Below are 15,901 nucleotides of genomic sequence, written 5' to 3'. Positions count from 1 at the left end.
GATATTTGCATTAGCGAGCAGGTGTACATAATAAAGTTGCCATTGAGTATATATTGTTTAGACCAAAAACTGTACCTCATATCAGAGTCTTAATTATAAACTGATTGTTTTCAATATTAAGTACGTGGTTCACATATTGTTCTTTGTTTTTCTCAGGTTTACTACATTAACTTTACTGACTTCGCAAGTCACGAGATACTTGTAGACGACAAGCCATTCTTGCAGTGTACGCGCAGCATTGAAAACCGCAAGTCAAAGTTCAATACCTGCTACACAGCTGGTGTGTGCCTACTGAAAGCCAGGCAGAGGATTGCAGTCAAGATGACGTACGAAGATACAGTCATAAACATGAGCAAGCACACAACGTTCTTTGGAGCAGTGAGACTCGGAGAATCCCCATAGGTGTGGGAAATAAGGGAGTCGAGTACAGAAGTGAAAACCGAAAAAAAAGGCAGCATCCTTAAAGAGGTCATGCAAAATTTATATTGAAGTACAGCATAAGTTAAAGTTTATTTCATTTAACCAAAACAAGTTGATTCCCATTTTCCTGATGTACTTCCATGAATGAGCATGAATTACATTGAGTTGTATCAAGAAATTACCTAAACTGGCACAACTCTGTCAGCCTTGTATCAAGGTCCCAGCAATCTGTTCTCCTTAATGTCTATAACAGTGACAGGAGTATTATTAATGAGTTGATTTCCCCAGTCCACATTTCTCCTAGAGGACTGGAATAACTCAATTTGTTCTGCAGCACCCTTGCAGAATTAATGGACATTTGGCTGGTGCTGACGGCACGCATCTCTGCTTTCATCTTTGCAAGTGGAACGAACTAAAGACAAGTGGGTCCTAAGGACGGGACTTGTGAATGATCAGAAAAGAGCAATAGTGGTCTGTTCTTCGATCATCCTCGGTTGTGTAACTAGAAATGTGGGAGAAACAATTGAATGAGTTTTACTTACATATGAAGGAAAGTAGGCAAAGAGCTGAGAATAAAGAGAACTGATTAAATGTAGTTAAAAGTTGCCTTGGAAATCCTGTATAGTGAAATGAACAATTGCGTGTCACTTTGCATTGGGTGAGTGCATTGCTTGGTTGCCCCGGGTCTGTCATAAATATATTCAGAGGCAAAGCACTCAGATAGAGTGAACTCCAAAGAATTACACCCATTTTTCTCATGTTTGTTCATGCCTCTCATTCTGAAATGGTGTCCATTAGTTATAGATTCCCCAGACTGGGAAAACCCTCCATTCTTTCAAGGAAAGGTTTTACCCTTATTTGCAATTTCCTAATCAGAATTTTCTTAAAATGATGTATGAGAATCTTTTGTGCTTTGTAATTCACTGCAGCTGCCTGATATGGTACTGTTGGAAACACTTCTGTGATAGGAGGAATAGAAAAGTTAAGCATTTGTACTCAGAGTCATAAGCTCAATGTCTGCAACTGGAGTTGTATTATTAGTTTTAGATTTTGTGGTCCTTGAGTTCCTGATGGATTTTATTCACAAAACCTTTGGAATGTTTCAGTCTGGTACATTTCAAACATGTAACTTTTTTTTTTGTCATTCTGAGATATTACAAACTAAATGGAAAAAAATATCTCATTCCTGCCACCTTGAGACTGAATGAAACGTTACAACTTGCAGCCAATTGCACAAAATGAAGGAGTCCAATCCGGATTAAATTAGCATTGTGTCAAGTGAAGGGAATGGAAATTATGTTAGGTATTAGCATCCTGAAGTGCTATGACATGAATGTTGCATTGTTCAAGGAGCCAAAAGGGACACCCTGCATTCCAATCACAAACAAGAGAAAATCTGCAGATGCTGGAAACCTGAGCAACACACACAAATGCTGGAGGAACTCAGGAGGCCAGGCAGCATCTTTGGAAAAGAGTATATGTTTCGGGCCGAAACCCCTTGCCTGATATGTCGACTGTACTTTTTCCCAAAGATGTTCCTCCAGCATCCAGTGTGTGTTATCCTGCATTTCAAAATAATTTTAAAGTAAAACTTTAAAGTTTAGTGGAAGGAGGGGGAAAAAAGATATTTTGAGCAATTAACATCACCTTTAGTAACATCTCCCTGTGGATGGACAAAACTAGATCTAAAGTTCAAGCATTTTTTGAGATACAGCACAGTAACAAACCTGTTATGCCCAATTAGACTTAATTTACCCATTTATCCATACGTCTGTGGAATTCTGGAGGAAACCAAACAAGGGGAAAGCACACAAACTCTTTACAGAACAGGGGTCCCTGGCACTGTAATCGCATGTTACACTTACTACTATACTACCATGACTCCCAACAAACTACACACCGGCTGGGAATTGAGCGCAGGCCTCCCGCATGGCAGGCGAGACTTCTAACAATGCACCTTATATTGCATCTTGGTCTTTTCTGTAGAAATAGTAGTTTTCAACCATGACGCAGATGAACTTCCAGAGTGGGAACATATCAGCCAAAAATACAAGCTAAGTGGAGAAGGTTTCCACGTAATTGTATTTTCTTGTTATGGATCTTTCCTAAAGAACAATTAAGTGAATGCTTTGCTATAAAATCAGCAATTATGAATAACAAGATTCATATTCCTGGGCATTGATTTATTGGCCCAAGCATTACAAACTTTTTGCATCTTCTGCACTTGCTGAGAAAATAAAAGGCCTGTCTTGGCCTCCTATTAACTTCTGCTTGAGATGCTTATGTGGAAGTACGAGGTGAGAGCAATATTGAAGCCAGTTGAATAGCCCGCAGGTAGCTACTGAGGCAAGGTCAAAGTTAGGCAGAAGCTAACATATTCTTAGAAATCTTAAATTTAATACAAATAATGACCTCTGAGACAGACATTTAAAATTTTTTTTAAAGTTATTTGTCACTAGAGCTGTACATCTCGACTATACTATCACCCCCTCTGCCTCTTGTAAGGATTATTTTCCTTTCACTCTGTTTGTCCATTTGCATCGTTCATATCCAGATTTTCACACAGGTGCCTTCCCAGTGTCTGCCTCCAGGCTGAACTGTATCTTCGTACAGTAATTGGACTGCTTGTATGGATATTGTACTTGTTATGATTGTCACACTCCTTTCTCCCTCAATTTCTTATGTTGAAACATTCTAGCAAAAGTCCTTAGCTGCCTAAGCTGAAATTCATTTTCCACTTTTCTTCCTTTAATTTGCAACGCAAGGTTAGGATAAACTAGAATTGACTTAGGACATTCCTTCTCATGATATCAGAACGTCAGCTAAAGCCTTTTCTTTGAGGAGTAAGGTCCTTTTTATTCCTCTTGCCTGTTCAAGATCCCTTCTGCAAGACATTAAGGATGATTACCTCAGCCAATTGTTCACCAGAATTTTGGTGAACACCTTTAATGATGCTGAGGCAATAGATGGCCTCCAGTCATCCAAATGCCTATTGTCTAAATTTCTGGCCTTATGTGAAACGCCTGAGGTTGATTCCCAGCCTGGCAGCTCGGGAGGTTTAAATTTGACCAGTTAAATTAATTTGGAAATGAAAATCCAAGATCAAAATGTGAAATGATACTTGTCTTGAAAGCCTTGAGAAGCAAATTGACTATGCGTGTCCAGTCGGCCCTCAGTATGACTCCAGGCCCTTAACTGGCTTTTGAAAAGGCCTAGAAAACCACACTTAAGTCATTCAACCCAGCGTTGTAATGTTTGGATATTTTGAGTTACTGTTGCCTTCCTATCAGCTTGAACTAGTCTGGCTCTTCTCCCCTGATCTCTCATTAACAAGGTGTTTTCGTCCAGAGAACTGCTGCTCACTGTTCTTTTTTTGCAACATTCTTTCTAAACTCGATAGAGACTGTCATGTGTGAGAATCCCAGGAGATCAGCAGTTTCTGAGAATCTCAAACCACCCTATCTAGCACCACAACCATTCCACGATCAAAGACACTTAAATCACATTTCTTCCCCATTCTGATGTTTGGTTTGAACAACAACTGAACCTCTTGACCATGTCTGGATGCCTTTATGTATTGCGTTCAAAGATTTCAAAGGTACATTTAATGTCAGAGAAGTGTATACAATATACATCCTGAAATTCTTTTTCTTCGCAACCATCGACAAAAACAGAGGAGTGCTCCCAAAGAATGAATGACTGTTAAATGTTAGAACCCCAAAGCCCCCTCCAGCTCCCCTCCCTCCCACATGCAAGCAGCGGCAAAGTAACAATTGCCCTTCCCCACCAGCAAAAAAAAGCGTCAGCGCCCCCCCACCACCAAGCACTCAAGCATGCAGCAAAGCATCAATAAAGACACAGACTTGCAGTACCCCAAAGATGACTTGTTCACCCAGTAATTTGACATACCACAGTCACTTTCTCTCCCTAATAAGGAAAAAGGGGTGTCCCCATTTCACAGCGAGAGAGGAGACATAACAAACAACTCGCTGATCTACAATGTTAAAAGTCCATTGTGTCCCTTTCTCCGAGTTCTGTACCCAAAGAAGTCGGGTCTCTGGGCACACAGCCAGAGATCTTCTGTCTCCCATAACACACCGATTTCCTGCAGAGGCATCGACCTTGAGTCCACCCGCCTCCAGAGACACAAAATCCCGGAACTCCGAAGGCAAGCTAATCCACTAGGCCACGTGATTGGCAGTTTGGACAATTGCATTAATGAACAGGTGTACTGTACCTAACAAAGTGGCCATTGAGTGTAAATGGGCCAGTGTCCGTTTTCTTCCTGTCTGCTCTCCTAACAAATCATCAGCTATGTTTGCCTTATCTTGTTTCAAAATATACGATTGTCACCTTGCATTTTCATGCATATTACAGCAATCTGCGTGGCTACATTATTAAGTTGGGCTCTAATTGGCTTTATAGCTGTAATTCAAAAGCCGTCCTTTGATTAGAGTCAATGATGGATGTTGCTTCTTAGCTGTCTATGCAAGCCAGGTCAGAACAATACAGAAAATAAGCTGTTGTCCGTGCTGCAGGCTCCCCATCTCCCTGCAGCTAATGAGTCCAAAGGAATGGTAGCGACTAATACAGTTTGCACCAGTGACATCACAGGAGATGAGTTGCCAGTCAGCATTGAACTCAACATGGGACTCCTTTCGGGACAATCTCTGGATTATTCCTTGGGGTTTACTCCGGGAGCGACCCCTATAGTGGTTATAGTTGCAAGGCAGCAGAGGTTTGAGATCAGAGTTTTCCTTCTCCTAGATGAGCTGATAACCATGGCCGATGAGCCTCATCTGCCTGAAGTGACTGGTTATATGATGCCAGTAACCCACCTTTGCCCTCTCTCCCATCAATAAATATGGCTCGTCTGGGCTGAGGAGCTAAACTACATGTGAAGGCCAGGAGCTGGACTTAGTTTTCAGAGGTTCTTTGAGATGCACACCAGTGGGAGCAGTTAAAAGATAATGGTAGCTTATCAACTCTCCCTCTTAGGAACCTTAATGAATTCAAAGGACTTGTAATATTAAAAAAAATTAAATAGGACCAAGGTAAAATCTTTTTCATGACATGATATTCCAATGCTTGATGCTCAATCTTCTCGTATTCTTAATGATATACAACACCTTTGCATCAATACACTTCCGTATGTAGTGTATATAATAAAGTACCTCAATGTTATATTGTTTTTTCCATTGCAGAACGTAGAGAAAACCAGATTGTTTGAGGGAGCCATCTTATAACAATGATGGAATGACCTTGTGCTGAAATGTGTCAGTTTTGAGTTCTGTTCTGAAGATATTAACATAATTTATTTGTATTGTGTATATATATTTTTGTATTAGTTGAAGTGTTGGCGCTGTTCACCTGCTGTATACTGAGTTGCTAAACATCTTTACGAAAACTGAGTACATATATTAAAACTGTACATGGCCTTCAAAATTTGCTGGCCTACTTTCAATGTTTTTATTTGAAGCAAAGATTACGTTGCTACCTTTCATAGCAGAAACAGTACCTCATGTGGATCATATTAATCTAAAACACTATGAACATATAACCAAAATTGTTTGGCTACCTAATATTTTCCATCCTGATCCCTTAACATGATAAAATGAGGGAAATGTTTTTTGTACATAATAAAATTATAAACGTGTACTTCCATTTCATAATTAAGTAAACGATTATCCCTGTGCACTAATAACCACGTTTTAAAAATTTGCAATTGAAGATTTAAAATTATTGCTTCATACAAATTGCCTTCCCTTTATATTTTGCCAATAACTCTTATAGTTCTCCACAGTTAACTTTTGACCAATTCCCAGTCCTCCATTCACTGGTTCAGTACCTAAACATTTCTTTGCCTTTAGGATGTTGTTGATAAAGTTTCTGCTGTTTTTCTTGGTCATCTCTTTCAGGAAAAAGTATGTTTCCTTCTTCTGTTTCCAGTTTATTTCTCCTGGAGCGAAATTGTATACAGTGCTTGCTATCATAGCGTTGAAGGCTTTTGTGCAGTAATTACTAACACTTCAGTATTGAAAATATCAGCTTTGGCTGATAGTGGAAAAGAATCAGATTTAATATCACCGACATACGCCCAGCGACCTGGGCTCCACAGCTGCCTGTAGTAATAAATTCCACAAATTCACCACCCTCTGGCTAAAGAAATTTCTTTGCATCTCTGCTTTAAATGGATGCCCCTCTATCCTGAGGATGTGCCCTCTTGTCCTAGAGTCCCCCACCATGAGAAACATCCTTTCCACATCTACTCTGTCTAGGCCTTTCGACATTCAAAAGGTTTCAATGAGATCCCTCCTCATCCTTCTGAATTCCAGCGAGTACAGACCCAGAGCCACCAAACATTCCTCGTATCCCTTTCATCCCTGTGAACCCTCTCCAATGCCAGCACATCCTTTTTTAGATGAGCCCAAAATTGTTCACAATACTCAAGGAGCCTTATAAAGCCTCAGCATCACATCCTTCCTCTTGTATTCTAGACCTCCTGAAATGAATGCAAGTTAACTTTTAGGGTGTTCTGCACAAGGACTCTCAAGTCTTTTTGCATCTCAGGTTTTTGGATTTTCTCCTCATTTGGAAAATAGTCTGCACATTTATTTCTTCTACCAAAGTGCATGACCATGCATCTTCCAACATGGTATTTCATTTGCCACTTTCTTGCCCATTCTCCTAATCTAAGTTCTTCTGCAGCCTACCTGTTTCCTCAACACTACCTGCCCCTCCACTAATCTTCATATAATCTGCTAACTTAGCTACAACGCCATCTATTCCATTATCTAAGTCATTAATACACAGCATAAAAAGCAGTCACAACACTGATCCCTGAAGAACACTGTTAGTCACTGACAGCCAAACAGAAAAGGATCCTTTTCTTCCCACTCACTGCCTCCTACCAATCAGCCATGCCAGTAGCCTTCCTGTAATACCATGGACTCTTAACTTGGATAGGGTAGTTAAGAAAGCTTATGTGGTGTTAGCTTTCATAAGTCGAGGGATAGAGTTTAAGAGTCGCGATGTAATGATGCAGCTCTATAAAACTCTGGTTTGGCCACACTTGGAGTACTGTGCCCAGTTTTGGTCGTCTCACTATAGGAAGGATGTGGAAGCATTGGAAAGGGTACAGAGGAGATTTACCAGGATGCTGCCTGGTTTAGAGAGTATGCATTATGATCAGAGATTAAGGGAACTAGGGCTTTACTCTTTGGAGAGAAGGAGGATGAGAGGAGACATGATAGAGGTGTACAAGATAATAAGAGGAATAGATAGAGTGGATAGCCAGCACCTCTTCTCCAGGGCACCACTGCTCAATACAAGAGGACATGGCTTTAAGGTAAGGGGTGGGAAGTTCAAGGGGGCTATTAGAGGAAGGTCTTTTACTCAGAGAGTGGTTGGTACATGGAATGCACTGCCTGAGTCAGTGGTGGATGCAAATACACTAGTGAAGTTTAAGAGACTACTAGACAGGTATATGGAGGAATTTAAGGTGGGGGCTTATATGGGATGCAGGGTTTGAGGGTCGGCACAACATCGTGGTCCAAAGGGCCTGTACTGTGCTGTACTATTCTATGTGTGGGACTTTGTCAAACTCGTTCTGAAAGTCCAAATATACAACATCCACTGCATCCCCTTTATCTATCCTACATGTACAACATGCAGGAGTTGCACACTTAGCACATACAGTGGAAGGCAAATTATTCCCCCATCCCAAATGTGTGGTTTTCAAAAAAGCTAATTATATCAGGCACATTAAGAATGTATATTTATTGAGTATTTTCATAACAAAAGACATGCAAAATGTTTCAAAGCCAGTTAAGCATCTTTCAAGTGTATGGGTAAGGTGGACCAGTGGTTAAGCATCCACAGAGGTCTGAAAAGATCAGCTTAAGTGCTACCACAGAAACTCAGGAATTTAAATCCTATCAACTCAAGCTTGGTATAAAAAGCTGTTGTAATTACTCATCATGAGCACAATCTTCTGGATTGCTCTTAAAAATTCATCTGGTTCTCTACTGCTCTTTTGGGGAAGGTTGTTCTTATGTAGTCTGATCTACGGGGATGAGGCACCAGACATGAACCTAAGTACCCATGGAATCCAGTGCCAGGTCAGACCTGAAAGCAAACCCTTGGATTTGGGCTGGCAACTCATTATGAAGTCTCCAAATCTTTCAACTATTTTAAGTCAAAGTTTGCAAGTTAATTGTATCCATTTGTTCACACAAACACCATACTGCTTAATGCTGTCTCCATCAGTGGAAGGAGAGGTTGACATTAAGACACTCCATCACAGCACAGACCCCATGACATCTCTGGGGAGTTTAATCCATGTTTCTGCAACACAGCATATGCACCCTGTAGATGCTGAGAAGAGTTGTTCTTGATCGAAGCAGGTGATGTGGGCTCAGTAAACAATGGGGTCAAGAGCTGGAGTGTTTGGCAGGAAAAGCAGGAAGAGAAAGTGTTCACTTGGGAACGTGAGCCCACACAAGCAGCGGTCTACCTGCTTCCAGTGGGGATTAAAGTCAGAGTCATACAGCATTGAAGCACTCTCTTCAGCTGACCAAGTCAATACTACCCATCAAGTACCTAGATATGTAATTTTCTAGCACTCTGTTCTTGTGTCCCAAACCAGAGAGTTTCAAGTGTGCACTTATAAAATTATTACATTTTATGAGAATATCTGGCTACAGAACCCCGTTAGGCAGGGTGTTGCAGGTTTCTCAATTCCCTTCTATATCTCATAGCCATCACCTTAAATCTATGCTCTCTGGTTTTAGGCATCACTGTTAAAGGGAAAAGTGTCTCACCACTTACTTTTTCATCAGCTCCGTACTTTGTACACCTCAATCAGGCAACCCGCCAGCCTTTTCTACACCAAGGAAATCACACCAACCTATCCAATCTCTAGTTAGAGGTGAAACACTCAATCACAGGTAACATCCGGGTGAATCTCTTTTACACGTGCCAGTGCAACATATCCTGCCCTGCTCTTGCTCACCCTGGTTAATGAAGACAAGTATCCCTTTTACCTTCTCTATCTGTGCTGCTACCTTCAGCAATCCTTGTACAGTACATCAAGGTGAAGTGTTTCTCAATACTTACTAGATTATCTAGCATTCTTTTATATATATCCTGGCCTTTCTAGTCCTTCTAACTTCATTACCTCACATTTTTCAGGACTAAGCTCCATCAGCCATTGCTCATCAGTACTGCTCTGTAGCTGAAGACAACCTAACTCAATATGATGATACCAGCACTGATCCCTACACACAGGTATTAGGCTTCCAAGCACAAAAAACCATCACAATCACTGTTTCCAATAACAAACTCAATTTCAGATTTAATTTTCTTTGGACCCCCTGTTGACCAGTCCCCCACGTGAAATCTTGTCCAAGGCCTTATTGAGGTCCATAAAGATCACCTTCAATGATACTTTGTTACCTCATTTAAATATTCAAATTAGTCAGACTGAATATCTTCTCAAAGCCATGCTGACTATCCTTGATCAAGTTCCATTTTTCCCCAAGTACATATTAATCCTATACCTCAGCATTTTCTCTAATAACTTCTCTATCCCATTGTTAGATTCACTGGTCTGTAATTCATCGGGTTAATCCCAACAGTTTGAATACCTGTATCACATATGGTATCCTCTAGTCATCTGGAAACTCGTCTCCCTTCATTTTCCAACCACAACATCTTTTTTCTTAGTGAATGCAGATAGGAGTATTCACTCATGGTTTCTTTTACATCCTTTGGCTCAACATACAGATTGCCTCTTTTGATTCTGCTGGGTTCCACTCTTCCTGTGGTTGTGCTTTTGCCCTTATCAAATGCTTTGGGATTTTCCTTAATCCTGCGCACTATTACAATTTCATGACACCCCCCCCACCCTCCTAAGTACTTCAAATATCCATCCTACACATCCAATACCCTGTAATGTTATGCAGTCGTGGAGCAAGAACTACAACGAAGTGGTACGGTTAAACATTATTACTGAGTTATGTTAGCCGCTGTACTGGGCAACTGAGCGTGGGGGCAATGAACCGGGCCTCCCGAGACAAGCATGTACATGTACACACTCAAAATCCTGCACAATCAGGCTGACTGCGGGAGTGTGGAAAGTGTGCAGCGGCCGATTAATCTGACGCGGTTCATGCAAGTCTTCTCCTATTTTCAATTCTCTTTCTGTAAGAGATCAATCAGCTCCTGATAGCAATTGACATCCCAGGCTCATTGGATTGGTGGCCTGACCCTTCTCCCTTATGGAACACGTTGTCCCTGAACGCTCACTCTTTCATTTTCATATCACTTCCACCTATGGACTTACCACAAACTAGCTCTAACAATCTAATTTTTCCAAGTCCTCCCATATCAGTACAAGGCCTTAATTTGTTCCCCATCTTTATAACAACTTTAAAATGTAGAGTAATAGACACAATTCCATGCTCTCCAGCTGATACTCACACTACTGGTCAACACTTTATTCCGAAAGATGAAATCCAGTCCTGATGATTCCCTAGTAGGACTCTCTATGTCCTACTTTAAAAGGCTATGCAGGAGGGAAGGACTAGATTCATCTCAGAGTAGGGTTAAATGGCCAGTACAACATTGTCGGCTTATACTGTGCTGCAATATATTATGCTCTCAAACAGCTCTCCTGGATTCCCTTCTAATACTTTTGCATGATCCCAATGCTACCAAGGATATTGAAATCCCCTACTGGGTCTTGGCCCGAAACGTCGACTGTACCTCTTCCTAGAGATGCTGCCTGACCTGCTGCGTTCACCAGCAACTTTGGTGTGTGTTACAGCATTAAGTTTGTGTTTCTCTAATAACTTTACTGGAACTCAACTTCCACATCACCCTATATTATTTCTATTAGGTGATATTGAAGGGATAAAACCGAAACTTAAACAGAATAAATATCAGAAAGAATTTATAAAAATTGCATTGGCAGTAGCCAAGAAGGCTATAGCAGTTACTTGGAAATCGGATTCGTATTTAAGTATGGATCGTTGGAATAATGAAATTTCTAGTTGTATTCCACTCGAAAAAAATACTTATAATTTAAGAGATAAATATGATACATTTTTGAATATTTGGCACCCATATTTACAAAAGATTGGATGGCATATTTAGTTGCTCCGATGATAAAAATGTTGGTCCCTTGGGGAAAGTAATAAACAAATATACTAAATTTATTCTGAATCCCATGGAGCATGTGGAAACTTTCCAATATCCAGGCAGTTCTTCTTTCTTCTTTCTTTTTCTTTTTTTTTCTTTTTTTTTCAGGTAGGGGTATATATCAGGAGGAAGGGTTAAGGGGAGGGGGGAGGGTAGATATTATCATTCTATGTAATCATTTCGAAAACTCAATAAAAGTTATATTTTTTAAAAAGTTTGTGTTTCTCCAGATGTGCCTAGATTATCTCCCCTCTCTCCACTAACAATTCAAAAGCTTGCAGTATAACCCTAGAAAAGTCATAAACATGTGAAATTCTGCAGATACTGGAGATCCAAAGCAACACACACAAAATGCTGGAGGAACTCAGCAGGTCAGGCAGCATCTATGGAAATGAATGAACAGCTGACAATTTGGGCCAAGACTGTTCTTCAGGACTGAAAAGGAAGGGGAAAGGCGCCAGAATAAAAAGATGGTGGACAGAAAGGAGGATGGCTAAAAGGTGAGAGGTGGGTAGGAAAGGTAAAGTGCTGGAGAAGAAGGAATCTGATAGGAGAGGAGAAAGGGAAGGAGGAGGGAACCCATGGGGAAATGATAGGCAGGTGAGAAGAGGTAAGAGGCCAGAGAGGGAATAGAAGAGGATGAGGGGAGTAGGGAATCGTTTTTTCAACTGGAAGGAGAAATCAATATTCATGTCATCAGGTTGGAGGCTACCCAGACAGAATATAAATTGTTACTCCCTCACCTTGAGTGTGACCTTATCTTGGCACAAGAGGTGGCCACAGACCAACATGTTGGAATGGGAATGGGAATTCGGAATTACAATATCCGTGGACAAGTGATGGCCACCTTCATATTACTAGGCTTCAATTACATGATCTTATTTGAAGAATCTTTTGGGATATCTTCCCTCCTTACTACAGTAAAACACTCCCTGATTAACTTCGCAATGCCACCTCCTCATTTATAATCAGCTTCCCCTTCAGCCTCACCTCCCCACTTCTAGTTACATCTGAAGATTCTGTGTCCAAGAATGATGAGTTGTTAGTCCTGTCCATCTTTCAACAACATCTTGCTTGCTTCACATTCTCAAGTATTGATCAACACTGTCAGTTTTTTCTGCCTTACTTGTCAGATTTCTTTGAATTAAATAATTGCCATCCAACCTTGTTTCACTCTTTATGACTATTGGACTGACTTTAATTTAAATCATTGTGTAAGTTTAAAGGTGTAGGGTAGATTAGATTGTAAAAAATGGATAGCCCTGGTCAAATTCTGATGAGACATAGAGTAAATGGCAGGCATCATCAGAGCATTGATTTACTGAAGGTCTTAGGATACAAATCCCAAGTTCTTGGGGCAGCATGATAGCATAGTGGTTAGCACAACGCTTTACAGTACAGGTGACCCAGGTTCAATTCCTGCTACTGCTTATAAGGAGTTTTTACGTTCTCCCTGTGACCATATGGATTTCCTCTGGGTGCTCCAGTTTCCTCTCAGTCCCAAGATGTACTGGTTGGTAGGTTATTTGATCATTGTAAATTGTCCTGAGACTAACCTAGGATGAACTCAGGGGATTGCTGGGCGGTGTGGCTTGAAGGGCCTATTCCACATTGTATCTCAATAAAGTAAAAATAAAATATAAAAACAAAGTCTATAGGTCACTAAAAGTGGGTGGATTTTGAAAAAGACAATTGGGATGCTTACCTTCAAAGGCTAAACCATTGAGTATACATGGCGGGACATTTCATTGCAGCAGCTGTACAAAACATTGGTTAGACCTGACTGCAACACTACAGGAGGAATGTGGCAGCAATTGAGAGAGTGCAGAATAGATTCTCCTGGGATTCCTGCACGCATGCTGAGCACCTTGACTTCATTAACTTTGCCTCCAACTTTCACCCTGCCCTCAAATTTACCTGGTCCATTTCTAACACCTCCCTCCTCTTCCTTGATCTTTCTGTCTCTATCTCTGGAGACAGCTTATCTACTGATGTCTACTATAAGCCTACAGACTCTCACAGCTACCTGGACTATTCCTCTTCCCACCCTGTCTCTTGCAAAAATGCCATACCCTTCTCGCAATTCCTCCGTCTCTGCCGCATCTGCTCTCAGGATGAGGCTTTTCATTCCAGGACGAAGGGGATGTCTTCCTTTTTTAAAGAACGGGGCTTCCCTTCCTCCACCATCAACTCTGCTCTCAAATGCATCTCTCCCATTTCATGCACATCTGCTCTCACCCCATCCTCCCGCCACCCCACTAGGGATAGAGTTCCCCTTGTCCTCACCTACCACCCCACCAGCCTTCATGTCCAACATATAATTCTCCGTAACTTCTGCCACCTCCAACGGGATCCCACCACAAAGCACAGTTTTCCCTCCCCCCCTTCTACTTTCCACAGGGATCGCTCCCTACATGACTCCCTTGTCCATTCGTCTCCCCCAATCGCTTCCCACCGATCTCCCTCCAGGTACTTATCCTTGTAAGCGAAACAAGTGTTACACATGCCCTTACACTTCCTCCCTTACCACCATTCAGGGCCCCAGACTGTCCTTCCAGGTGAGGCGACACTTTACCTGTGAGTCAGCTGGGGTGATATACTGCGTCTGGTGCTCCCAGTGTGGCCTTCTATATATATTGGCGAGACCCGACCCAGACTGGGAGACCGTTTCACTGAACACCTATGCTCTGTCTGCCAGAGAAAGCAGGATCCCCCAGTATCCACACATTTTAATTCCACATTCCATTCCCGTTCTGATATGTCTATCCGTGGCCTCCTCTACTGTCAAGATGAAGCCACACTCAGGTTGGAGGAACAACACCTTATATTCTGTCTGGGTAGCCTCCAACCTGATGGCATGAACATTAACTTCTCTAACTTCCGATAATGCCTCTCCTCCCCTTCTTATCCCATCCCTTATTTATTTATTTAGTATTTTTTCCTTTTTTCTCTCTCTCTGTCCCTCTCACAATAACTCCTTGCCTGCTCTCCATCTTCTTCTGGGCTCCCCTCCCCCTTTCTTTCTCCCTAGGCCTCCCATCCCATGATCCTCTCCCTTCTCCAGCCTTGTATCCCTTTTGCCAATCAACTTTCCAGCTCTTAGCCTCATTCCTCCCTCTCCTGTCGTCTCCTATCATTTTAGATCTCCCCCTCCCCCTCCCACTTTCAAATCTCTTACTATCTCTTCTTTGAGTTAGTCCTGACGAAGGGTCTCGGCCCGAAACGTCGACTGTACCTCTTCCTAGAGATGCTGCCTGGCCTGCTGCATTCCACCAGCATTTTGTGTGTCACCTGGGATTTGTCCGGAATGGAGCAGTGCGGGGGGAGGGTGCTGTAGTTATAAGGAGAGGTTTTATAAACTGGGTTAATTCTCAGTGCTACATAGAGCCTGAGGATTACAAGTTTACGAGGAACATAGATATGGTAGATAGAACATTTCTTACAGTGCACACAATGCTAGAGGGGAGAAATTTAAAGGCAATCTAAGGGATAAGTTTATCTGACAGGTTGTGATGGTTATCTGGAATGAGCAGAGAGCTGTCAGAGAAGGTCGATGAGGCAGATGCAGCTAAAATGTTTAAAAGGAATTTGGAGTGGTACTTAGTTAGGAAGGGAGTACAGGGATACAGACCGAATGCAGGTAAGAGAGATCACTGTAGATAAGGTTCACAGTCAATATGTGGGGAGGGGCAAAAGAAATGTACAACACTATCATTCTAGATAAATAAGTTACTACCCTCCCCACCCCAACTATCAGGCTCCTGAACAAAAGATGATAACTACACTCATCTATTGAGATTTTCCCCACAACCAATGATCTCACTTTAAAGACACGTTATCTTGTTATTTCATGCTCTCCTTCTTTATTGCTGTTTATTTATAGGTATATGCATTTGCAGTTTCTTGCTTTCTGTGCTCTTGCTCTTTTATTGACCCTGTTTACAGTTACTGTTCTATAGAAAACATAATCTCAGTGTTGTATGTGGTGACATGTATGTACTCTGATAATAAATTTTACCTTGAAATTTCAACTTTAAAAAGTTTCCTCAAGACTAAGGCAGGGTATCTACTCCAATAACCTGGGTGACAAGAATCTGAGGCAAACCGCAAGAATGTTGCCTTCTCACTCATTCTCCAATAGCACCACTGCATATACCCCTGAGAGGGCTCAGCTTATTGTCCCATCTGAAAAGCAGTGGTGGTAGCTAGCAGCCAGGTTTAACATTTTCAATATAATGGCAATTAAGGTATATAATTTATCATTGTAGGGAAGGCTTGC

At 41.5% G+C, this 15,901-nt stretch overlaps 1 protein-coding gene across 1 annotated transcript in view; it reads left to right on the top strand.

The window, feature by feature from the left end:
- eda (ectodysplasin A) overlaps positions 1–536 on the top strand; it is a 282,871-nt gene extending 282,335 nt beyond the window's left edge. Inside the window, exon 8 of the mRNA XM_063059824.1 lies at positions 157–536. Within this exon, the coding sequence (XP_062915894.1) occupies positions 157–402 (246 nt within the window). The 3' untranslated portion in view covers positions 403–536. The remainder of the gene's footprint in view (positions 1–156) is intronic.
- The last annotated feature ends 15,365 nt before the right edge of the window (positions 537–15,901 follow it).

The sequence above is a fragment of the Mobula hypostoma genome, chromosome 10 (assembly GCF_963921235.1).
Source record: "Mobula hypostoma chromosome 10, sMobHyp1.1, whole genome shotgun sequence".
Taxonomy (NCBI): domain Eukaryota; kingdom Metazoa; phylum Chordata; class Chondrichthyes; order Myliobatiformes; family Myliobatidae; genus Mobula; species Mobula hypostoma.
This window is presented reverse-complemented; position numbering and strand designations above follow the sequence as displayed.